General features: G+C 46.1%; 1 protein-coding gene across 2 annotated transcripts in view; it reads right to left on the minus strand.

Annotated features, from left to right (window-relative positions):
* The window catches only part of GALM (galactose mutarotase), a 78,694-nt gene that overhangs the window by 29,962 nt on the left and 21,571 nt on the right, over positions 1-27,161 (minus strand). For both annotated transcript variants that reach the window (XM_069769072.1, XM_069769074.1), the window contains one exon: positions 1,089-1,295. In XM_069769072.1, coding sequence (XP_069625173.1) covers positions 1,089-1,295 — 207 coding nt within the window. The remainder of the gene's footprint in view (positions 1-1,088; positions 1,296-27,161) is intronic.

Here is a 27,161-nt window from a genome sequence, read left to right on the forward strand (position 1 = left end):
AAATAAAAAACTCCAAGTGAAAAAAGGATATTCTCTGCTTTTTTCCCCACAGCCCTATTTACTTCAATAGATGACTTTTCACTTTTGAATATATAACAAATTTCAGACTATAATCTGTCCTTGTACAAGCTGTTAAAAAATGTACATGAAAAATAAAAGTGTAAATGGGGCATTAAACTAACAGGTGATGCATCATAGTGACTGATGATTACACAGTTCCTGCCACATGCTTATAATGAAGAAGATGATAGACTAAGTACATACAAATAATTAACTATTAGTTTATTTAGGAGGACATAAAGATGAGATACACAACCTTCTAAGCTCCAAGAGCCAAGTTTCGTAACTGTATCACTCCCAAGGGCAACAAAATTTAAAGGGGTATTCTGATACAAGGTACAGAATATATTGATAGTACTATATGAGCCATAATCTATTACGTTTGGGATCCATATCTGGAATTGCCACTACTGTTGACTAAGAGGTTCATCCGCTCCCCTTTTTAGAAGTAAGTGCCACTATCCCCACAGTTTGAGAGTTACTGATCACACATTTAATGGATGCGCCATTTCTTGGGCAGATGAGTGCTGATGTTCTTAGTCTTGGAGGAGGCCAACATCCATGGCCCCTTCCTAGGCTATTAATATCAGTCCGCAGCTGTCTGTTTAGGCTTTGATAGTTACTAAATATAAGGAGTTTTAATAAAAGTCTTTTTTTTTTTTTTTTTTTTTGGGGGGGGGTCTCTTTATAACCAGTAAAGGCTAAGCAAACAGCTTTGAACTAATATTAACAGCCTGGGAACCTTTATGGCTATTAGCCCCTTCCCATAATATTAACATCAGCCCCCAGCTGTCTGCTTTAACTCAGCTGGTAAGGAAAATCAAGGGGGACCCCAAGCTGTGCTTTTTATTTACGTAATACACGTTACACAGCGGTTGCTGACTACAAGTCTCATCAGCGTTGCCTGGTCTCGCTGATCGCAGGGAGAACAGTAAACAATGAAGAGTTTAATAAATATAATTTAAAAAAATAGCATTTCTCAGCATAGACTAATGATATTAATTATATGCTCTATTTTCTGCTGTTACCTGTCCTGCCAAATTGAAGTAAGAGTGGTTGGTTAGATTGATAGGTGTGGTTTTACTGGTCCCAGCCTTATAGTTTATAATAAGCTCAGTGCCAAGAAGCATGTATGTCACCCACACTTGTAATTCACCAGGGTATCCTTCTTCTCCATCAGCGCTTGTATAAGAGAATTCAACACCATTTTCAATCTCCTTAGGTTTCCAGAGCACCTGTAACAAAGCATTCACAAAATCTCTATGTCACTTCAACCTTGTGTTGATTTGAAGGCAATGTAAGCTTTACCCAGCAAAATTTTAATATATCAAAATCTGCATGAAAGTAGTGGTTTGTAAGCCAGATCTAAGAGAACATTATTCAACAATCTGAATGTTTGGCATACCAGCAAACTCTACGTCATAAAATACTGTATGTAAGAACAACTGATACTATGCGAAGTGATGGGTCTGACGTGTTGGTGCTAAGGAAGTACACACCACAAAAGCAGGCCAGGTGACTACTGTGTGACCTGTGCCAGGATGGTCTCACCACCATTTCAATGTGTGTAAAAAATCTGCATAAGGATGTGGTTTTCAGAGGTGTTTCAATAATACCAGACAAGGAAATGGTGTGATGGCACCTAAAAGGGGTCTGATTTTTTTCATTTTTGCTGTGTATGTCACACTGGATGACACATTGACGCAAGATTTTGGAGTTCAAAAAACACCACAGAAAGTCCTACTTTAGGCCCCTTTTGCCCTGCACTAGCGGGAAAGGCTTTGTGATACAAGAATTATATTGCAATCTGCCCTGTATCACATTTATGTTTTAGACACTTTACCACTTCATCGCTTTACTCACCATCTTGTTGTCATCATCACCAAGGACCATTGTAGACTGGGGAAGGCCTTGAGAAATATTTCTCTTCCGGGGAATAGCCTTCTTCTGATATTCCTTCCCTCATACATGTTCATTTTCTTCACCACACAAATATAATTTTGACATATACATACTACATCCAAGAACATAAACATCACATCCCGTTCAATGGCAGCTATACCCCACCAGGTGTCATCATACACGCACATCAGCGTATACATTTCACCTTTAAGCATTCATAGGTCAACTCTAGGTGTGAGCAAATAGCAGAGACTCTGGGATTGACGGAAGGTAGGAGAAGATTTGCAGGACCATCTTTAGCCCGTGGCAGCTGGACTTAAGCCCTTTGAGCCTCTTCTGCACCTCGCCTGGTGGGACATTGCACACTCACGATGGTGCATTGGGACTACTAATAAGAAGAGGTGCTGGGCATGCTGGCAGGTAGGAAGAAGTTTGAATGCTCTAATGTCCATGTACTACCAATGTGGCCACTGATCCAGGGACCTGCGAGTCTTGTTGCTCAACTATTTTCACTTCCAGGCATGTCAATTCTTTCAAATTTTGCAGTGCTTTTTTACCCATTGAAAGTGCAAAAACGCAGCATAACATTTGTGATGTGGGTTTTGAGCATTTTTACTATATTCATTTGTCCCACGGACAAATTATTATTATTATTATTATTATTATTATTATAGCGCCATTTATTCCATGGCGCTTTACATGTGAGGAGGGGTATACATAATAAACAAGTACAATAATCTAGAACAATACAAGTCACAACTGGTACAGGAGGAGAGGACCCTGCCCGCGAGGGCTCACAATCTACAAGGGATGGGTGAGGATACAGTAGGTAGGGTAGAGCTGGCCATGCAGCGGTTTGGTCGATCGGTGGTTACTGCAGGTTGTAGGCTTGTCGGAAGAGGTGGGTCTTCAGGTTCTTTTTGAAGGTTTCGATGGTAGGCGAGAGTCTGATATGTTGTGGTAGAGAATTCCAGAGTAGGGGGGATGCACGAGAGAAATCTTGTATGCGATTGTGGGAAGAGGAGATAATTAGGGGAGTAGAGAAGGAGATCTTGTGAGGATCGGAGGTTGCGTGCAGGAGAGTACCGGGAGACGAGGTCGCAGATGTATGGAGTAGACAGGTTGTGGATGGCTTTGTATGTCATGGTTAGGCTTTTGTACTGGAGTCTCTGGTTGATGGGGAGCCAGTGCAGGGATTGACAGAGGGGAGAGGCCAGGGAATAGCGGGGGGACAGGTGGATTAGTCGGGCAGCAGAGTTTAGAATAGATTGGAGGGGTGCAAGAGTGTTAGAGGGGAGGCCACAGAGCAGGAGGTTACAGTAGTCAAGGCGGGAGATGATGAGGGCATGGACTAGGGTCTTTGCGGATTCTTGGTTTAGGAATGTGCGGATCCGTGAAATATTTTTGAGTTGGAGGCGACAGGAAGTGGAAAGGGTTTGGATATGTGGTTTAAAAGAGAGATCAGTGTCAAGGATTACCCCAAGACAGCGGGCTTGTGGGAGAGAGGGCAGCCGTTTACTGTAATGGATAGGTTCGTTGGGGAGGTCGTGTGAGATGGGGGAAAGATGATGAATTCTGTTTTGTCCATGTTAAGTTTTAGAAATCTAGTGGAGAAGAAGGATGAAATAGCAGACAGACATTGAGGGATTCTGGTTAGTAGGGTGGTAATATCTGGTCCGCAGATGTAGATCTGTGTGTCGTCAGCATAGAGATGATACTAAAAGCCGTGAGATTCTATGAGCTGTCCCAGGCCAAAGGTGTAAATGGAGAAGAGCAAGGGTCCTAGTACTGAACCTTGCGGGACTCCGACAGATAGGGGGCGAGGTGAGGAGGTGGTGTGTGAGTGGGAGACGCTGAATGTACGGTCAGTTAGGTATGACGCGATCCAGGATAGGGCCAAGTCTGTGATTCCAAGGGATGAGAGGGTCTGCAGCAGCATGACAAATGACATTTAATCTGCCTGAAAGATGCAGCAAAATACTCAGAATAAAATGACGCAAATAGCTGCATTTTATATGTTGGGCTTTTACTGTCAAGAGTTCTGGATCCAGAAAAAAATGCTGCAAAAATGTCATATGTGAACATACCCTTAATATATGTTCTGTTACCTCTGTCCAGGTCCTTATACAATTTGGAGCCTCTGCTCAGCAGTCCTTCGCCCAGCATTGCACTTTATACAAAAGTTGAAAGCAATGATGGAGGAAGGAGTGCCAGCTGACGCTCCTTATCCTATCATTCCTCTTCTGCTACTGATGCCTGAGCACAGCAGGCACAATGTCATCATTACAACTCACCCGCTATACCAAGGTGTGCAGAGGATCTCAAGACACCATGAAGAGATTGGAACAGCGAGGGAACAGGCAGGGGTGACGTTTTTTTTTAATATAATGTGGGGCCTACTATGCTGTATGGAGCACTATGTGGAGCCATTATACTGTATGGAGCACTATATGGGGCCATTATACTGTAGGGGGCACTATGTGGGGCCATTATACTGTATGGAGCACTATGTGGGGTCATTATACTGTATGGAGCACTATGTGGGGCCATTATACTGTATGGGGCACTATGTGAGGCCATTATACTGTATGGAGCACTATGTGGGGTCATTATACTGTATGGAAAGCAATGAATGGCCCTATTATATTGCACAGAGGACTATGTGAGACCATACTACATGGTATGGAACACTGTGTGACCATTATACTGCATGGAGGACTATGTGAGGCCAAATATACTGTATGGAGCAGTGTTTGTGATCATTATGCTGTATGGAGGGCTGTGTGGGGATTATAGTTGGCCAATCAATGTTATGTGGTCACGACTCTTTGTTGGGGTAGATTGAGAGGGGGGGTATAGTAGGGTCATCATACTGTGCGCGTGGAGGGCACTGTGGAAAAATTCACTGTGGGGGTATCTGTAACGGGGTCTACCAATCTGGGATACCTCTTCCAGTACCACCCCGTGTTTTCGGAGGTCCACTCTGCTTTGGCTGGAGTCTGAATGAAGGACGCTGGATGGAATTCCTGCATTACATGGGTGCATATAAAAGATCACTGCTTCTCCACGTATTTCCAGTCTGAAAACTTTACTCACAGGACACAGAATATATAACACAAAAACAGAGGGCAGGCCAATAGCCGCAGGTGGCCGGAGCCTGCCGATATTTACTGTGGGAATTACAAAGGTGGGGGGGTGGACAAAAGGGGAATATTGTGTCCCCTCTGCCCAGGGGTGCAGCTTGTGGGCTGATGCATTAGGGACATGCTTCTCACATGCAACCGATTATACATATAACTGCACAACATATTCTGGGTGCTGAGTGGTTCCGTAACACAGCACCCCTTTTCAGCGACGCAATCGGCATATACAGTCTGATCCTTAACGGATCGGTTTGGGGATGACCGAAGTTTATGAGGTTGGCACAAGTTCCGTTTGTCGACTTAGTCCATCGGTGTTACAGTTTTGTTTGCTGGGTCTGTAGTGGATGGTGAAGTCCAGAGGTTGTAGGGCTAAACTCCACCGCAGCATTGGCGTTGTCTCCGGAGACCCAATTAAGCCAGACTAGGGGATTATGGTCCGTTAGGAGGGAAAACTGTCGTCCATACAAATATGGTTGCAAATTTTTGAGTGCCCATACTACCGCCAAGCACTCCTTCTCGAAGGCCGCATAGCTTACTTCACTGGGCAGTAGTTTCCCACTCAGGTAAGCTACCGGGTGTTCTTGGCCGTCCGGCCCGACTTGGCTCAGTACTGCCCCCAATCCAAACATAGAAGCGTCTGTGTGAACCAGGAAACGTTTAGTTGGATCGGGTGCGGCCAATACAGGGGTATTGGTGAGGGCGTCCTTTAGTTGGCAGAAGGCTTCCTCACACTCTGGGCTCCAGGCTACCTGGCGGGGTTGGTTCTTAAGGGTCAGATCAGTGAGGGGCTTGGCTACGCTGCTGTAATTGGGAACGAATTTCCTGTAATACCCCGCTGTCCCTAGAAATGCCATGACCTGGGCTTTAGTGCGTGGGGTGGGCCATTTGGCTATGGCCTTAATCTTGGCTGGTTCTGGTCTCTGTTTCCCACTTCCCACCCAATGCTCTAAATACTGAACCTCTGCTTTGTCCACATGACACTTGTTTGGGTTCAGGGTGATTCCGGCCTGGTGGATCCTTTCCAATACTGTCTCTAGGTGATTTAGATGCTCTTCCCATGTCGCACTGTAGATGGCGATGTCGTCCAGGTAGGCACAAGCATAGTCCTGGAGAGACCATCCAGAAGCCGGTCAGCCAGCCTCTGGAAGGTCACCAGGGCATTCTTCATCCCGAATGGCATAACTCGAAACTGGAATAAGCCGAACGGGGTGACAAATGCCGACTTGGGAATAGCTTCAGGACTAAGGGGAATGTGCCAGTAGCCTTTGCATAGATCGATGGTTGTCAAATACTTTGCCCCCGCCAGCCGGTCTAACAACTCATCCACACGCGGCATGGGATATGCATCCGTCACTGTTTTCTCATTGAGCTTACGATAGTCTACACAAAACCATGTAGTCTCATCCTTCTTGGGCACTAACACTATGGGGGATGCCCAGGGACTATCTGACTCTTCAATGACCCCTAAACGCAACATCTCTTGTATCTCTTGTCGCATCCCCTCTCGTACAGACTCAGGGACGTGGAAGGGGTTTTGTCACAGGGGGGTCTGATCCTGGGTCTCAACCTTGTGTTGTGCCAGGCGAGTGTACCCTGGTCTCCCCGAAAACATTCTCTGTCGCTGCCTCAACAACTCCTCCGCCTGCTGTCTCTCCCGGGGGCCTAGGTCTTCACCCAAGTGTACCTGGTCCCATGTTTTAGACTGAGTCCTTTCCCCTAAGACATTCGGCAAGGGAAGTCCGGCTAAATCCTCTGCTTCAGGTGCACAGATGGCCACTACCTCTTCAGGGCGCTCCAAGGAAGGACTTCAGCATATTCATGTGGAACATGCAGATAACCCCGGGGTCGTCACAATCGGCGACATTATAGGTTGTGTCGGCTATTTTCCCAACTACCTGGTAGGGCCCCTGCCATGCAGCTTGGAGCTTGTTCTGCTTAGTGGGCTCTAACACCAGGACCTTCTGTCCTATTTCCAAGGTGCGCTCTCTGGCCCTCCGATCGTACCATACGCGCTGGCGCTGCTGGGTCACCTGCATGTTCTCACATACAGCCTGGGTCAGCTCCTGTAGGCGGTCCCGGAATTCCAGCACATAGGGTACAATAGGTATCCCTTTTATGAGGCCCTCCCCGTCCCAGTGTTCTAGCACTAAGTCAAGGGGTCCCCTTACCCGTCTCCCGTATACCAGCTCAAATGGGGAGAACCCCGTGGATTCTTGGGGCACCTCCCGATAGGCAAACATGAGGTGTGGCAAGAATTTTTCCCAGTCCCTGTAGGTCCTGGTAAAAGTCCCAATGAGCTGTTTTAATGTCCCGTTAAAGCGTTCACCAACGGTGGTATGGGGCGCTTCTAATGGACTTTACGCCGCACAGCTTCCACAGTTGGTTGGTCACCTCTGCTGTGAACTGGGTACCCTGGTCCGAGATAATCTCCAACCCGTGAGAAAACCTGGAGCAGGGCGGCCGCCACCGTCTCTGCCAGTATGTTAGGTTACGCAACCGCCTCTGGATACCGTGTGGCATAATCTATCACTGTCAATATATACCTTTTCCTTGATGGACTGGGTTTGGCTAACGGCCCTATCAGATCGACCGCTACTCGGCTAAATGGTTCCTCCACAATGGGGAGGAGGCGTAATTTGGCCTTGCATCGATCCCTTTTACCAATGCGCTGGCAACTGTCACAGGTCTGGCACTACTGACGAACATCATAGGTTACCCCCGGCCAAAAGAAGTTTTGTGTCAGACGATGCCTGGTGCGACTGACGCCGAAGTGCCCGGCCAAGGGTATGTCATGAGAGATTCGCAGTAACTCCTGCCTATACTTCTTGGGAACTACCAGCTGTCGTTTTATAGTGGGGCTCATCCCTGTGTGGTGCTGCTCTGTGATCCGGTAGAGGAGTCCCTGCTTCCATACAAACTGTTCCCCTTCCAGTACCCCTCTCCCCTCCTGTGCCTTCCCACGATATCCCTCCAGTGAAGGATCCTCAAATAACTCCCTCTTAAATTCATCTGGGGTGGCCCAAAAAATGTGTCTGGCTATGGGAATACGTGTAGGGCTGGGATGCCTTACCTGGGCCTCCTCTGAGTGTGATTCCGCCTCCGCAGCTCTTGCTTTTCTCCGGGTGGTCACAGGATATGTCTCAGCCAGATGGGCAACCGAGAATGCAGACAACATGAGCCCCAAGTCATTTCCTAGCAAGACGTCTGCAGGTAAATCCTCCATCTCTTCCATCTCTTGGTTAGTTGTAGCCCCCAATACCGGGTCAGCTTCGCCTTGGTAGCAGTGTACAGCAGCCCGGCTGAAGGTAGCTGTTCCCGCCTTTGGCCACTGGCTATGCTGAGTCTGGTTGGGACATTGTCTTTGCAGGTGGCCCAGCTGACGGCAGGTGTGGCATCGCTCCCCAGGGAGACTGTGGTAGGCCGGATTTCTAGCTGGTCCCCCTACAATCTTCGGTGGTTTGGGGCCCTCCAGGTCCATGGGCGGGCCCCTAGTGACCATCTTTGATCCGGACAACTGCGTCCTCCTGGCATCATGATGTTCATCGGCCAGACGAGCGGCTTCCTCAAGAGTCGTTGGCCGCCTGTCCCGAAGCCATTCCTGTGTCTTGGGGATTAGTCCATTAAAGAATCGTTCTAACAAGAAGAGCTGGAGGACGTCCTCCTTAGTGGTTGCTTGGCTCCCTTGTACCCACTGTAGCAGTGACTGCCGTAATTTACAGGCCCATTCAGCGTGGGTATCGGTTACGCATTTTATAAGTCTGCGGAACTTTTGGCGGTATACCTCTGGTGTCAGCACATACCGGGCCAAGATCACTTCTTTGATCCGCTCATAGTCCATACAGTCCTCATCAGGTACCGTGCGATAGGCGTCCGCTGCCCGGCCTGTCAGCTTGCTGGCCAGAATCTGAACCCGTTCCTCCGGCTTCACTTGATGAAGGGCACACTGCCGCTCAAAGTCCTGCAGAAAGCCATCAATGTCTTCCTCTGCCTCCCCCAACTGTCGGAAGGCATTATACTGGATATTTTTGTGGCTTACTGTTGAAGGTACCTGGTCGAAGGCCAAAGCTCCCCCTGCTCGCTGACCCTCCTCTCTTCGCTCTGCCATCTCCATCTTGGCTAGCTCTATCCTCGTCCGCTCGGCCATCTTTTCCTTCAGATTAGTACGCATATCAGCCATCACCTCTCGTATGATCTCTACTGCAGGGTTTTGGGCCTTAGAACGCCAGTCTGCTCTTTACCTCCCTCTGGAATTCAGTCTCCTTCACGTTCACATTGGGGGGCGCTGCACTGTCGTGTTCCATGATGGCTGCTATCAAATCCGCTTTTGTTTTGTTGCTGGCGATCAACCCTCGGGCTTCCACCAGATCTTTTAATGTTGTCCTCTTTAACTTCTGGTAGTTGTTTTCCATTCATTCCTTTCCTCCTGTAGGCGTATCATATCCCGCTGTCTGCCACCAGTGTAACGGGGTCTACCAATCTTGGGTACCTCTTTCAGTACCACCCTGTGTTTTCGGAGGTCCACTCTGCTTTGGCTGGAGTCTGAATGAAGGACGCTGGCTTGAATTCCTTGATTACATGGGCGCATATAAAAGATCACGGCTTCTCCACGTATTTCCAGTCTGACAAAACTTTACTCACAGGACACAGAATATATGACACAGATACAGAGGGCAGGCCAATAGAAAAGCGGCAGGCCAGACATACATTACAATAGCCGCAGGTGGCCGGAGCCTGCCGATATTTACTGTGGGAATTACAAAGGTGGGGTGGGGGAGGGCGGACAAAAGGGGAATATCGTGTCCCCTCTGCCCAGGGGCACAGCCTGTGGGCTGATGCATTAGGGACATGCGTCTCACATCGACCCTATTATACATACATATAACTGCACAACATATTCTGGGTGCTGAATGGTTCCGTAACACGTAACAGTATCATACTGTGTTTAGGGTAACTTTTGTTTACATCATACTTTATTATCAGTATTATTCAACTTTTTTGCCCTTTTGTTGTTACATATTTAAATTAAGCCATTGGGCCACATGCTTTTTACTGCTCTTACATAAAATATTATTCCAATATTTTATTATAAGATCTATTAATATTAATTAAAATGTACTTTGTTCATGGGACAACCTCTTTTTTGTTCCCATATGAAAAAGTTAATTGTTTTATTTGATAAGGAAAAACTACTTCAGTTGTAGATTTTTTTTAAATAAATATCAAGGTTGGCCCGTGAATTTGTCCAGCAATTTCTAGCCAGAAAGAAAGCAGACACTCGATCAATTCTTAAGGTACCGTCACACTCAGCGACGCTGCAGCGATATAGACAACGATCCAACCTAAACTAGATCGCTGGAGCGTCGCTGTTTAGGTCGCTGTAGAGACGTCAAACACAGCAACTCCAGAACGATGCAGGAGTGATCCAGTGATGTAACGGCGACTCACTTATCGTTCTCGCTCCATGTAAAACGTTGCTGGCGTTGTTGCTTTTGATGTCAAACATGACGATACACGCCGATCTAGCGACCAAATAAAGTTCTGGACTTCTAGCTCCGTCCAGCAATATAACAGCGGGATCCAGATCACTGCTGCGTGTCAAACACAACGAGATCGCTATCCAGGACGCTGCAACGTCATAGATTGTTGTCGTTCTCGTTGCAAAGTTGCCGAGTGTGACGGTACCTTAAGTCTAATGTCCCTTCTGATGAAAACAATACTTCACATACTGAAACTTCTGGGGATCTATTTGGATCCAAGTCATCTACTAAAAAGATTATTACACGACAGACTTCTAAGGCTAAGGGTACCGTCACATTAAGCGACGCTGCAGCAATATAGACAACGCTGCAGCGTCGCTGTTTAGTCGTTGTGTGGTCGCTGGAGAGCTGTCACACAGACAGCTCTCAAGCGACCAGCGATGCCGAAGTCCCCGGGTAACCAGGGTAAACATCAGGTTACTAAGCGCAGGGCCGCGCTTAGTAACCCGATGTTTACCCTGGTTACCATTGTAAGTGTAAAAAAAAAAAACCACTACATACTTACATTCCGGTGTCTGTCGCGTCCCCCGGCGTCAGCTTCCCTGCACTGTGTAAGCGCCGGCCGTAAAGCAGAGCGGTGACGTCACCACTGTGCTCTGCTTTATGGCCGGCCGGCGCTGACACAGTGCAGGGAATCTGATGCCGGGGGACGTGACAGACACCGGAATGTAAATGTAAGTATGTAGTGTTTTTTTTTTTTTACATTTACAATGGTAACCAGGGTAAATATCGGGTTACTAAGCGCAGCCCTGCGCTTAGTAACCTGATGTTTACCCTGGTTACAAGTGAAGACATCGCTGGATCGGCGTCATACACGCCGATTCAGCGATGTCAGCGGGTGATCCAGCGACGAAATAAAGTTCTGGCCTTCTAGCTCCGACCAGCGATGTCACAGCAGGATCCTGATCGCTGCTGCGTGTCAAACACAACGATATCGCTATCCAGGATGCTGCAACATCACGGATCGCTATCGTTATCGTTCTAAAGTTGCTCAGTGTGACGGTACCTTAAAGGCATGGCAGGAAGACAGCAGGGTGCAGGCAGTCATAGTGGACTACAGGTATTGAATTTATCAACACGGTCATTTACAGACGCTCAGATTGGTGTTCTGGGTAGGGGATTGACCTTCTCTCCAATTAACCCCTTTGACTATTTTCTAGCTTTGAACGATCTCCTCTTGTTCTCTCGAAAATTAATTTTGAAAAAAATACAATACAAGAACTATTCTTCCCAGGAGCCTTTGACTGAGATAGAGAGGGAGACTTTGCAGGTCTTGGAAGACCTTTTGGATGAACAAACTGCAACCCCTCAAGGTAGGTTTCCACCCGCTATCATGCCCAGATCTATGAGGTCCCACCCCCCTGTCTCTCTGTCGTGCGATAGACATATTTACGAGGTTGGTAACTGAGGATTTTAAGAAACTCTCCTCGAGGTGCAGGTATGACAACCTTACATATAAGCAAAGACAGAGGCTATTAAGGAGTTGCAAACCTTTAGGGATGTTGTATTTAAACCAGCAGACAAGGGGGGGGGAACATCGTGATCTGGCCATGTGATAAGTACGAAAAAGAGGCATTTCGACAATTGAGGGATGCCACTACATACACTAAATTATTCTACAATCCATTGTCTTCCTTCTCGTCTCAGTTACAGGTGATCCTTATTAGGGCCTTGGAGGAAGAGATCATAGACAAGAAGGTATTGGAGGGATTGACGGTCAGGTTCCCCAGGACACCAACTTTTTATCTTTTGCCAAAAGTCCACAAGGACACTGTCAACCCCCCAGGGCGTCCGATCGTGTCCAGCATTGATGGACTTTGTGACTCTATATGTAAGTTTATTGATTGTTATTTAAAACCTTTAGTGGAAACCCTACCATCTTATGTTAAGGACACGACGGATGTCTTTATCACGGGTTGACGGGGTTCTTGTGGATCCAGGTGTCCTTCTGGTTACCACTGATGTTCAAACACTTTACACATGCATTAATCTTGGGAGCCTCCGACCTGGACGACCCTATGTGAATTAATTCTCGTGCTGCTACCCACAATTTTTTTGTATTCAAGGACATGTACTATTTGTAGAGGCGTGGCACAGCCATGGGCGCGGCTTGTGCGCCCTTGTACTCTAATCTCTTCCTGGGATCATGGGAGAGATTAATTTTTGGCGACGGGGACGACCGGGCCGTGGACCATGTGCTGTGCTGGATGAGATACATAGATGATTTTCTGTTTTTGTGGGGAGGGACAGCGCGGCAGCTTGATGACTTTATGAGTCAGCTTAATGAGAATCCTTTTAACATTAAGTTAACATGCCAATCGGATTCCAAAGATATTGACTTTCTGGACATCAAGCTGGAGATTGATGACACTCGTCATATCCAGACTAATGTTTTCAAAAAGTCATTCGCAGTTAATGCCTTACTTCATGCTGACTCGGCACATAATCCAACCACCATTAGGGCCGTCCCGGTCGGACAGTTCCTAAGGATGCAGTAAAGTAAATATTCAGCACAGCCCGGGCTGGAGGTGCATAAAAGTAGGTGCCCAGACCTTTAAACGTGATATAGAATATACTCAGCAGACTCCAGGGAGTGTGATGCAAAAAGTGAGTTTAATAAATACAGTATTCACATGTGAATATAAATACTGTATGTATTAAACACCCTTTTTGCATCAGACTCCCTGGAGTGTGCTGAGTATATTCTAGTTCCTAAGGGTGAGGCAGATCTGTTCTACAGCCAAAAAAATTCTTTGCAGAGTCTGCCAATCTTGGAGCACGTTTTGAGGCTCGCGGCTATAGCCGCAGGAGCATCAGGCGGGGTTTTGACAGAGCGAGAAGGACACCCCGAAGGGATCTTATATACAACTGAAAGCAAGAGAAAAGTGAGGACAGAGGGGGATAGAGTGAGATTTATCACTACATACATTCATGAATGGTCTAAAATCCGAGATATTCTAGCAAGACATTTGCTGGTTTTAATTACCGAGCCCTCTCTGGCCCCTGCTCTGGGTGATTTCCCATCGATCACGGCTAGAAGATGCCCAAATTTGGGTAATCTCTTTGTCCGCAGCCACTATGTTCCACCAATAACGAATCCATTTGGTACTAGAGGTCCAGTTTTGGGATCCTTCCAATATGGCCACTGCTTGGCTTGTGCTAATATCATGCGAGTTTCAACTTTTAAGTCATCCGATGGGTCCAAAGAATTTGATATCAGGCAGCATATCACATGTGGCACTTCAAATGTCATATTATGCCACGTGTTGATGCTCCCTGATATATATAGGACTGACATCCCAGGAGCTTCGGGTACGTGTTCGTGAACACGTTAGGGACATTCGTGCTGCAAAGGCGGTTATCGATGCCTCTGACCTGAAGACTATACCCCACCACTTTAAACAATATCATGATTGTGATGTGGGGACTTTCCGGGTCAAGGGCATCAAAAGCATACATCTGGGAGTGAGGGGTGGCAATTATAAAAAAAATCTTGGCGCAACGTGAGGCGGGTTGAATCGTGCACCTCGATACGATGACACCTAAGGGACTAAATGAGTCCCTAAGTTTCTCATTCCTATGAGGTTCTCCCACTTTATATAGGTTCCTGATTATTAGGGTATGATCCTTTTCCCCTATTTTGGGGTATTATTGATACATGAGTTCTCTAGTATGTCCCTGCCCTTTTTGTCTCATCCAAATATTACCCCCTAGTTTGGATATTCCATTTGGGTCTTTTATTGTGTTTTATTTTTGTTTCTTACTCTTACTTTTTTCCTATATATTATTTTAGTTTCATCACATCTTCTTTCAAGTCGCCTTGATCTGTTATACGTCATACCACCTGGGAGTGGAATGGACTATACAATATATCCGGCTGAAGGCTTTACACCTATTTAATTGATACATGATCTACAAGCATGTGATATGTATTTTGTACCTTGTATTTTTAATGTAACCGTGTATTTGTAGTCTGCTATATCATGTTATTTATTCTTAAGTCATGGTTAGATATACTCATCATTTGGTGGGAGGTCCCTTTTGTGGCGTCACTATGATTACATTGGCTGCAATAGTGCGCATGCGGGGTATGCGCTCCCCTCCGGAGCGGCGTCTATGTTGCCTCCCATGTGCGTTCGGGGTTTCACTTCCCCGGGTGCCTGTGGTGATGCATGACGCCTTCTCTGACGTGGAGCCTGGTGTCCGACACGCGCATGCGCCACTAGTACCGCCGCTATTGGCCGAGCTGTAGCATGTGAGGTGTCACATGCACGGCAGCCAATCCTATTTGAAGGTCCTTGCAACGATGATTATCACTTCCCCTTGAGAACGCAACAACACTGGAAGAAGCGAAACGCGCGTCGGGGGTTTTGGCTATTGGATCCTACCCGATGCTCACTGCCCCACATTGGTAAGCGCTGCTCTTTACAATTTTTGATTTTGTGCTGTGGGATACTTTTACCCATGTGCCAACACACAATTTGATCTTTGGCGGTCCTTTATCTTGCAATTATGCATGTTGGTCACTTGGGCAGCTCACACTGGGGGATATCTGCTCTTACTATCCTTATGCATCTTATTGTATATTTATTTTTGTATACTGTAGGCACTTTATATGTCTTTTGTAACGATTAATAAAATATTACGAATTTTTAAAAAACCTATATGCTCCTTTTGTACTCCTTTTCTAATATAAAACACCCATTTGCTGTGAAATACATGTGTGATTTGTCAACAATACATGTTTAATAAAGTTAATTTTACACACCAAAAATGCAGCAAAAAATGGTCGAAAACCCGTTTGCTGCATTTTCACACACTCTCCTTGCTTTTTATGGGTGAAAAAAAATCTGCAAAAACACAGAGAATTGACATACTACAGATCTAAAAAATGCTTCAATTCTCACATTCAGCCAGGAAATTAAAAAAACAAGCGGGCGTATGAGATTTCTGAAATCTCATAGCTTTTGCTGGTACTTTAAAGAACATCTTTTCTGCAGACAAAAATGCAGCAATAAACGCTGTGTGTGAACACAGCCTTAATGTATGTGCATATGTTGAGTATTTGGTGAGTGTTTTATGCTGCGGATTTTCTGCACCCATTAGGTAAATTAGGTTACTTGCATTATTTTTTTATTGCATATTTGTTAACATTTTCATTGCATTTTTTACCTGTAGATTTTCACAATCTATGGTCATTAAATAAAATTGGCACATAAAACTCAGCGTACCCGCAAGAAAAATTGACACGTTGCGGATTTGAAACACACATCACAGATCAATTTACACTGCATAAAATAAAAAGCACACTGGGCATGATCTTTCTATAAATCCCATTCACTTTGCTGAAACTGTAAGACATTGGGGTTTTTTGCACGGCAAAAATACACAGCATCAAAAACTCATACTGTGAACTTAACCTTACAGAAACATAGCTGTTTACATCTGGCTCTGTTTTGGCATATTTTTGGCCTTCGCACATTATAAATAAGGGAATAGTGAGCACTTAGGTGCACTCATTCAGTCCTAGTTTATTACAAATTTGTAACAATTTGCTTTCTGTGTCTAATCTTACTAAGATCCTGTAACTTCATGAGAGAGGTATACACTGAACCTAGACAGTCTGTAGATGCATCAAATTTATCAAACAGCGTAAAGCACTCTCGTAAATTTGGTGCTTTCCAATAATGCCTTGTACTGTATAAAATTAAAAAGTTTTAGAACATCTTCCCCAATATCTCAATTTTGCCACAAGCACACCTTTAAATAAAGAATCACAATTAAAATGTCCTACCATCACAATATTTGTCATGGTTTTATTCATGGACTGCAGCATTTGACTATTCTAAGGCTACTTTCACACATCAGGTTTTTTCATTCCGGTGCATTATGGCTATTTTTAGAAAAAAACGGAACCGGCAAAATTAAAAACCGGAGCTGGTTTTTCCCCATTGACTTGTATTATTATTATTATTATTATTATTAATTGTTTTAGCGCCATTTATTCCATGGCGCTTTACATGTGAGGAGGGGTATACATAATAAAAACAAGTACAATAATCTTAAACAATACAAGTCATAACTGGCACAGGAGCAGTGAGGACCCTGCCCGCGAAGGCTCACAATCTACAAGGGATGGGTGAGGATACAGTAGACGAGGATAGAGCTGGTCATGCAGCGGTTTGGTCGATCGGTGGTTACTGCAGGTTGTAGGCTTGTCGGAAGAGGTGGGTCTTCAGGTTCTTTGTGAAGGTTTCGAGAGTCTGATGTGTTGTGGTCATAGAGGTCATTGGTGACTTTAGTTAGGGCAGTTTCAGTGGAATGGTGTGACCAGAAGCCAGATTGTAGGCGGTCAAAGAGGGAGAAAGAAGAGAGATGGGAGGACAGTTCAAGGTAAACGTGTTGTTCCAGTAGTTTGGAGGCATAGGGGAGAAGTGATATAGGGTGATAGCTAGATACAGAGGATGGGTCAAGAGAAGGCTTTTTGAGGATAGGTGTGATGGAGGCATGTTTAAAGCTTGAGGGGAAAACACCAGTTGTTAGTGAAAGGTTGAAGAGATGGGTTAGGGTTGGGATGAAGACTGTGGTGAGGTTTGGGATGAGGTGGGATTGGAGCGGGTCAAGTGCACAGGTGGTGAGATGCGATCTTGAGAGTAGAGTGGAGAGTTGATCTTCTGTAATGGTGGAGAAGTTGGTTTTGGAGGTGGAGGGCTGGGAAATCGGGAGGAAGGGCTCTGGGGGTTGTTGACCAAAACTGTCTCTGATGCTATCAATCTTCTGCTTGAAAAATGAGGCAAAGTCTTCAGCTGAGATAAGTGGGGAGGGAGGAGGTGCTGGGGGACGGAGGAGAGAATTGAAGGTGTTAAATAACTGTTTAGGGTTGTGAGACAGAGAGGATATGAGAGATGAGAAGTAGGTTTGTTTAGCTGTGGCGATTGTGGTCTTGAAAATAGTGAGGGACTGTTTGAATGCGATGAAGTGCTCGTTAGAGTGGGATCTTTTCCATCTGCGCTCAGCAGACCTGAAAGCTCGCCTCAGTTCTTTGGTCAGGCTGGTGTGCCAGGGCTGTCTGTTGATTTTGCGAGCTTTGGTATGTGTAAGTGGGGCAGCAGATTCCAAAGCTACAGCTATTGTGGTGTTATATAGAGCGGCAGCGTCATCCGCATTGTGTATGGAACTTATGTCTGTGAGAGGGAGGAGGGATTCAGAGAATGAATGTAGGTCAAGATGTTTAAGATTTCTGTGTGAAAGTTTGTGGGGTGGGGATTGTAGACATGGAGTGGAGAGAGATGAGAATGTGAGAAGGTTGTGGTCAGAGAGTGGAAGAGGTGAGTTAGAGAGGTTAGATAGAGAGCAGAGGCGGGTGAAGATGAGGTCCAGTGTGTGACCGTCTTTGTGAGTGGCTGCAGAAGACCATTGAGTGAGGCCGAAGGAGGAAGTGAGAGTTAGAAGTTTTGTGGCAGCTGAGAGGGAAGTGTCAATGGGTATGTTGAAGTCGCCCATGATGATAGTGGGGATGTCCGCAGAAAGGAAATGAAGTAGCCAGGTGGTGAAGTGGTCAAAGAAGGTGGTGGCTGGCCCTGGGGGGCGGTAAATGACAGCCAGTTGGAGGTTGGTGGGGGAGTAGATGCGCACAGAGTGCACCTCAAAGGAAGGGAGGGTAACAGAGGGTGGCAGTGGGATTGGGGTGAAGGAGCAGTTATCTGACAGGAGAAAGCCAACTCCTCCGCCATGTTTGCTGCTGGGGTGGGGTGTGTGGGAAAGGTGGAAGCCACCGTAAGAGTGCAGCAGGGGAGGCTGTGTCAGAAGGGGTGAGCCAGGTTTCGGTGATGGCGAGGAAGGAAAGTTTGGTAGTAACAAAAAGATCATGGATGTAGGAAAGCTTGGAAAGTTTGGTAGTAACAAAAAGATCATGGATGTAGGAAAGCTTGGAAAGTTTGGTAGTAACAAAAAGATCATGGATGAAGGAAAGCTGGATTGCGTTGCATGGCCCACCGTTCCTTCCGTTTTTTCCGGATCCGGCGAAAATTTTGATTCCGGCATCTGGGAAAACCGTCTACAGTAACGTTTTTTTTGTCTGCAGTGAAAAAGCCGGAAAGGCCAGATCCAGCGCTTCCAGCTTTTTGCTACAGTGCATGTCTATGGACGCCGGAATGCGCCAGATCCGGAAAAAGCGGGATCCGGCGACCTGATCCTGCTTTTTAATCTGAGCATGCTCAGAATCTATTGGCCTGCCCCCAGGACACATATAAACAATGCCAGTGAGGCCCTCACTCGTTTCCAGCCATAGAGAGCCTGCCACCCAGATAGCCAAGAGCCTGCCAGCAGAGAGCCTAGCCTGCCAGCCAGAGAGCCAAGAGCCTAGCCTGCCACCAGAGAGCCTAGCCTGCCAGCCAGAGAGCCTAGCCTGCCAGCCAGAGAGCCAAGAGCCTGCCAGCCAGAGAGCCAACAGCCTGCCAGCCAGAGAGCCAACAGCCTGCCAGCAGAGAGCCTAGCCTGCCAGCCAGAGAGCATCTCAGCCATCAGCCATGTCTTCTTCTGGGAGCCCTCCCCAACGTCGGCAGTGTAAATAAATAAATAAAAGTTCTGTTTTTAGTGAATATTTTTTTGCTCTATCTATATATTTTATTAATTAATGTATTTATCAATTTCTCATTTTTGTAGGAAGATGCAGCAGAAGAGGTGCTTCCAGAAGAAGACCGAAGGGGTGGAGAGAGACCTGAAGTGGGATCGTAATTGGTAAGTTTCTTGCATGCATTGCGGAACCACAACCTCACACTACACCCAACACATAAAAACAAAAGATCCTTACAGAAAGAACACTGCTCACAACACATACAAACTGATCATTATAGACATCACACTGCACACAACACATAAAAAAGCAACATACAAGAACATTATTTTTTTTTTCCATAGTCTTCTGATTCTGGTGCTCGATCCAGAGGTCCTCACAACTCCCAGGGTCGTCAGCGTGAGATTCAGGGCGGTCGACTTCGTGTAAGCACTTTTTTTTTTTATATTATTTTAAACTTTATGTTGTTGTGAATCTAATTTATTTATTTTCCTTTTTAACAGGCCAACACAGCATGCTCCTGAGTTGGACAGTGAGGAGGTCAGGCTAAATATTGACCTCCTCATCGATCTGATCCGAGAGAAGGATCCGCTGTGGAACATGGCTGACCACAGCCACGCTAATGTCACTGTGACCCGTCGGCTCTGGCAGCAAGTCTGCGAACAGCTGGTAGACAACTGGGAGGACCTCGATGTTCGGGCCCAGAATCAAGCACGTAAGTAGTTGGAGCGCCCACACGTCAGGGAAGGGCAATGGGGTACTCGGTACGGGGTCCTTCAGTTCCCTCTGCTGGGATGTCACGGTGGCCCGACCCGGACCGTGGCCCTTCGAGGGGCGCCCAATTAAAAGGTGATATAACAGTTTGTAGATAATGGTAGTGTTCGTGACTGTCCTGCCGGTCTCTGAAGTAAAGTGTAGAGTCTATTACTCCCCCAGTGTTCCGGCCACCGGCACTGCGCTCAGTGGGAGGCAGCCTGCTTCTAGCTGGTCTCCCACTGGTGTTATACTCCTGTTGCTACGATTTCGGTGCTCACTCACTACGACACACTTCCTTTCTTGTCCTTTCCTTGGAAGCTGACGCAATCAGGTGCAGGCGCAGCTCCGTGTCCTTCTTTCCTTCCTGGGCCGAGCCCAGTCTGCTTCTCTGACTGACTATCTCCTTCTCCCTCCAGTCAGAACTGCCTCCGTCTCCAACTGCCTAACTTCCTAACCAAGCCCCCAGTTTTACCCAAGTGTGAGGAGTGGCCTAATAGATAGAACCCTTAGCTCCCCCTGGTGGCCGGCGTGTGAAGTGTATGTGTGACTGTGACTGTGACACCTGGCAGGGTGAACTCCTTTAGTGCCATCAGACGTAACATCGCTCCCCCCGGTGGAAGAACGACATTACTGCAACGACCAGGACTCTGGGGCGCTGCATATACACAGTTCAGTTATGTTGATGGATTTAAAGTGTTGTATCCTAACCAATTTGTGTTTTCCCTTTTTTTTTTTTTCCAGGTGAGAGGCTTGTCAAGCAGTGGCAGTCGATCAGGGATCTCTTCAAGAAGGAGTTCAACAAAGAGATGCGGGCGGCCCCGAGTGGATCTGGAAGACACAGGAGCAGATATAAATATGCCCAAGCCCTGTCGTTCCTCAGGTCAACGATGGTGAGCGAAAGGTAAATATTACCCACCACATTTAATAACCAATGTTTTACATGTCTAACCCTCTTTTGCTGTTTCAGCCAGGGCCATGCAATATCAGTATATATATATTTTTTTCCTCTTTATTCCACAGCACCGTCGGCAGCACTCGGGAGCCTGAAGCAGAGTTGAACCCTTCTACGGTGATCCCTCAGGAGTCCGCCACCGCGGGACACTTCGACAGTCCCGACCCCTCTGCACCTTCCCAGCCTTCTCTCGCATCTGATCCCTCGGTCCCATGCACCAGCGCTGGAGCATCCTGGCTGCCTACATTGCATGAATCTGCTGGTGAGGATATAGCTTTTCCTGTACCCCACCCCTCTGATGCTGCCACCTCTACTACACATGTGGCTTCGGGGCGGCAGTGGCAGAGGGGTCAGGTACAGACCTATGCGCCCGAGTTCTTGCACCTGAATGCATCCTTCCAGAACTGTGTTAAAGTTTTGTCCGAGCAAATGGCTTCCGGTTTCAATTTGTTAAATAAAAGCATTCTCGAGTTGCATACACTTCTGCTACGGATGCATTCAGATGCAAGTCAGTCACCGAACCACACTTTTTTCCAGTCGGTACTCGACTAAAAATTCTTTTAGTTTGCGTTAATCCACGGGTGGAGTAATTTCAGCAGGTGTTCCGATAGTTGAACGCTTCATCCCCAACACAAACAAAAGGCATTGGTGGCCCAGAGGTTTGAGGCAGTGGTCTTGGGGGGGGGGGGGGGGGATTGGAAGGTGTTTCCATACAGATGACTCCCCATTGCAGACAGTTTGAAAACTTGGGAATCATTGGAGCGGCCATACGCCCCAATATCCACCACTATAAATTTGTACTCTGCATCAGCGATGGCCATCAGCACAATGGAGAAGTATTTTTTATAGCTGAAATATTCCGAGGCTGAACCAGCCGGTTTCACGATGCGGATATGTTCCCGTGCACTGCGCCCACGCAATTGGGAAACTGACACACTTGCTGGAATTTCTCGGCTACTTCCAACCAACTCACCATTGTGGGATGTGGTATAAATTTACCGTGCAAAGAGCCCCACAGTGCAAGGCAGGTGAGCTTGACAATTCCGGAGATGGTGGAAATCCCAAGTCTGAACTGGAAATGTGGTGACGAAAGGGATTCTCCAGTTGCAAGGAATCTGTAAATAAAAGCAAGGCAAACATTATTACAAAATACCAGCAATAACATTATAGTTATAAGGCAGCATTAAACAGTAGGAGATACGATAAAAAATATCACTAAAAACTATTCTAAAAAAAAAATACCCGCAACAACATTAAAGTGTGCTTTACAGAATGAGATACAATAAAAATGGCTTACCGAAGAGTGACCATCAGACGCTCCGCCGGTAAAATGGAGAATCGGCAATACATGTCGCTCCTTCGGATGAGATGTCCAATTCAGTCCACCAATAGATCGAAGTTCTCCACTTTCATTTGCATAGATGAGAAAAATTTCTCTGGGTCTCCTCGTAGCTCCATGTACAGTGTAGAAAACACCCCACGTGTCATTCTCTGTGCAGTGATGGGGTGGATCCACAAACGTCGTCGGCGCAAACGCATGATGTATGGTCTCTCTCGCTCCTTCTCCAGAACAATTGTTTTCAAGCGATTCGCCTCCACAGTGAAATCCACGTTGATCTTCAGAATATTCGCATTAACGACATCCATCTTGCTCTCAACACACTTGCTCCTCTACAACCTGTCACAGATGGGCTGTAGGAAGACTGTATATATAGTTTTCAGGGGGCCAATCACATTTTGGAGCCTCCCAGGGGCGTTTTTAAAAATCGGATCCGTCCAAAACCGGATGAAAAAAATGGAAGAAATGGATGCCAACCGTATGGAACGGATCCGGTTTACCATCGGTTCCGGCGAAAAAAACAGATCCGTTCCATATGGTTTTCAGAAATGATGCCAGATACGGCTCTGCGGCGCGACGCCGGAATCCGCAAGGCGCCAAAAACCTGATGTGTGAAAGTAGCCTTAGTGCCACAGTTTTCTTCGTTGAGGTCATATTCGGTTTTCTTAAAGGGAATCGGTCACCAGGTTTTTGCCACCTAATCTGAAAATAGCATAATGTAGATACAGAGACCCTTACTGGGCTGCTTAGTATAGTTTTGACAAAATCAAAGTTTTATTAGCAGGAGATTATCATGAGGGGACTAGTAAACCTGCTGCCAGGTAGTCAAGCATATTCATGAGTTCTGTATAGCCACACCCCCAGCTTTGTTTGTACACTGTACATGGGTAGAAAGCAGCCAATCAGTGGTGTGGGCTGGGCTATACAGAGCTCAGCAGTCAGATAACTGGTAGATCCACAGTAGATAAAACAGTGATTTTATCAAAATCACAACAAGCAGCCCAGTAAGTGACATATTACTAGAATCGGGATCTCTGCCCCTACTTTATGCTGCTCTCAGATGACGTAGCAAAACCTGGTGACATTCACTTTAAATTCCATGTAGTACACATCTGTGCCAAAATGTGCCAGTTTGAACAGAATTCCGGTAATGTTTATCCAACTGAGTGTAGTATTTGGAGTGTGGCGCATCCCAGCTGTAGTGCTGAAAGCCGTTATCTCCTCTAATGTGATCTGCTACGTTTATAAATGTCATTCCCTAGGGGACACAGATGTTTCCAACGTGCCTCTACGCCCTGAACATTTCATGGTTCTTTTCTTATTTAGGTCACCTTCATTTTATTGTCAAAAAAACCCAATGAAGGCAATTGGCAGCTGAGCTCAACCATCCCATTCCTCATGTATGCATCTTAATTCAAATCAGCTTAAGGCTGCATTCACACATCCATGTGGAGTGTCATTTTTTTTAATGGAGTGCACACAAACCCACTGATTATATCCTATTCTGATTTTCAAAATTGGATCCCAACAGAACCTACCCACAGTGTCACGGATCTCATTCTTGGATACATCGGCCACAATAGATTCATTTAATTCAATGGGCCATAAAATATGTCCTCCGATTGTGCCACTGCGCAGTCCCCTTAACTAGCCAGAACAGTTGTCAACCACCTGACAAAGCGCACTGCCACCATCCAGAATCTCTTGGGGTGACTAGCAGAGAAGAATGACGCTGGATCACGGCAAAGTATTCACATTCAAACCTTTGTCCAGCATTTAAAGCGCTTCTTTGAATTTTTTTGAAAGGTTTGTTGAAATATTAATTGATCAAGAGAACTCCTGATGATATGCGGGTGCTGTGCTAGGACAAGGTTGTAGAAGTTTTCTCTTCTTGGTGATAGATCCAGTTTGCATTCATTGCACTTTACATACCCAGAGAAAAGTCATCTCAGATTGATCAGTAATGCTGCAGCAATAAGATCTTTAACCCCTCTGTGACCTTAGACGTACTATCCCGTCGAGGTGCCCTGGGCTTATCTGACCCTGGACGGGATAGTACGTCATAGCCGATCGGCCGCGCTCACGGGGGGAGCGCGGCCGATCGCGGCCGGGTGTCAGCTGCTTATCGCAGCTGACATCCGGCACTATGTGCCAGGAGCGGTCACGGACCGCCCCCGGCACATTAACCCCTGGCACACCGCGATCAAAGATGATCGCGATGTGCCGGCGGTGCAGGGAAGCACCGCGCAGGGAGGGGGCTCCCTGCGGGCTTCCCTGAGCCCCCCGCAGCAACGCGATGTGATCGCGTTGCTGCGAGGGTCTCCTCACCTCCCTCCCTGCTCGAGCCCCGGATCCAAGATGGCCGCGGATCCGGGTCCTGCAGGGAGGGAGGTGGCTTCACAGAGCCTGCTCAGAGCAGGCACTGTGAAGCAGCCTGCACTCCTATCAGATCAGTGATCTGACAGAGTGCTGTGCAAACTGTCAGATCACTGATCTGTGATGTCCCCCCCTGGGACAAAGTAAAAAAAAAAATTTTCCAAATGTGTAAAAAAAATAAAAAAAAATATTCCAAAATAATGAAAAAAAAAAATAAAATATTATTCCCATAAATACATTTCTTCATCTAAATAAAAAAAAAAAAACAATAAAAGTACACATATTTAGTATCGCCGCGTCCGTAACGGCCCGACCTATAAAACTGGCCCACTAGTTAACCCCTTCAGTAAACACCGTAAGAAAAAAAAAAAAAAAACGAGGCAAAAAACAACGCTTTATTATCATACCGCCGAACAAAAAGTGGAATAACACGCGATCAAAAGGACAGATATAAATAACCATGGTACCGCTGAAAGCGTCATATTGTCCCGCAAAAAAAGAGCCGCCATACAGCATCATCAGCAAAAAAATAAAAAAGTTATAGTCCTGAGAATAAAGCGATGCAAAAATAATTATTTTTTCTGTAAAATAGTTTTTATCGTATAAAAGCACCAAACCATAAAAAAATGATATAAATGAGGTATCGCTGTAATCGTACTGACCCGAAGAATAAAACTGATTTATCAATTCTACCAAACGCGGAACGGTATAAACGCCTCCCCCAATAGAAATTCATGAATAGCTGGCTTTTGGTCATTCTTCCTCACAAAAATCGGAATAAAAAGCGATAAAAAAATGTCACGTGCCCAAAAATGTTTTCAATAAAAACGTCAACTCGTCCCGCAAAAAACAAGACCTCACATGACTCTGTGGACCAAAATATGGAAAAATTATAGCTCTCAAAATGTGGTATTGCAAAAAATATTTTTTGCAATAAAAAGGGTCTTTCAGTGTGTGACGGCTGCCAATCATAAAAATCCGCTAAAAAACTCGCTATAAAAGTAAATCAAACCCCCCTTCATCACCCCCTTAGTTAGGGAAAAATAAAAAAAAAATGTATTTATTTCCATTTTCCCATTAGGGCTAGGGTTAGGGCTAGGGTTAGGGCTAGGGTTAGGGCTAGGGTTAGGGTTAGGGTTAGGGCTAGGGCTAGGGTTAGGGCTAGGGTTAGGGTTAGGGCTAGGGCTAGGGTTAGGGCTAGGGTTAGGGCTAGGGTTAGGGCTAGGGTTAGGGCTAGGGTTAGGGTTAGGGCTAGGGTTGGGGCTACAGTTAGGGTTGGGGCTAAAGTTAGGGTTAGGGTTTAGATTACATTTACAGTTGGGAATAGGGTTGGGATTAGGGTTAGGGGTGTGTCAGGGTTAGAGGTGTGGTTAGGGTTACCGTTGGAATTAGGGTTAGGGGTGTGTTTAGATTAGGGTTTCAGTTATAATTGGGGGGTTTCCACTGTTTCGGCACATCAGGGGCTCTCCAAACACGACATGGCGTCCGATCTCAATTCCAGCCAATTCTGCGTTGAAAAAGTAAAACAGTGCTCCTTCCCTTCCGAGCTCTCCTGTGTGCCCAAACAGGGGTTTACCCCAACATATGGGGTATCAGCGTACTCAGGACAAATTGGACAACAACTTTTGTGGACCAATTTCTCCTGTTACCCTTGGGAAAATACAAAACTGGGGGCTAAAAAATAATTTTTGTGGGAAAACAAAAAGATTTTTTATTTTCACGGCTCTGCGTTATAAACTGTAGTGAAACACTTGGGGGTTCAAAGTTCTCACAACACATCTAGATAAGTTCATTGAGGGGTCTAGTTTCCAATATGGGGTCACTTGTGGGGGGTTTCTACTGTTTAGGTACATTAGGGGCTCTGCAAACGCAATGTGACGCCTGCAGACCAATCCATCTAAGTCTGCATTCCAAATGATGCTCCTTCCCTTCCGAGCCCTCCCATGCGCCCAAACGGTGGTTCCCCCCCACATATCGGGTATCAGCGTACTCAGGACAAATTGGACAACAACATTTAGGGTCCAATTTCTCCTGCTAACCTTGGAAAAATACAAAACTGGGGGCTAAAATATAATTTTTGTGGAAAAAAAAATATTTTTTATTTGCATGGCTCTGCGTTATAAACTGTAGTGAAATACTTGGGGGTTCAAAGCTCTCACAACACATCAAGATGAGTTCCTTAGGGGGTCTACTTTCCAAAATGGTGTCACTTGTGGGGGGTTTCTACTGTTTAGGTACATTAGGGGCTCTGCAAACGCAATGTGACGCCTGCAGACCATTCCATCTAAGTCTGCATTCCAAATGGCGCTCCTTCCCTTCCGAACCCTCCCATGCGCCCAAACGGTGGTTCCCCCCCACATATGGGGTATCAGCGTACTCAGGACAAATTGGACAACAACTTTTGAGGTCCAATTTCTTCTCTTACCCTTGGAAAAATAAAAAATTGGGGGCAAAAATATAATTTTTGTGAAAAAATATGATTTTTTATTTTTACGGTTCTGCATTATAAACTTCTGTGAAG

Source organism: Ranitomeya imitator, chromosome 5, assembly GCF_032444005.1.
Source record: "Ranitomeya imitator isolate aRanImi1 chromosome 5, aRanImi1.pri, whole genome shotgun sequence".
NCBI classification, from domain to species: domain Eukaryota; kingdom Metazoa; phylum Chordata; class Amphibia; order Anura; family Dendrobatidae; genus Ranitomeya; species Ranitomeya imitator.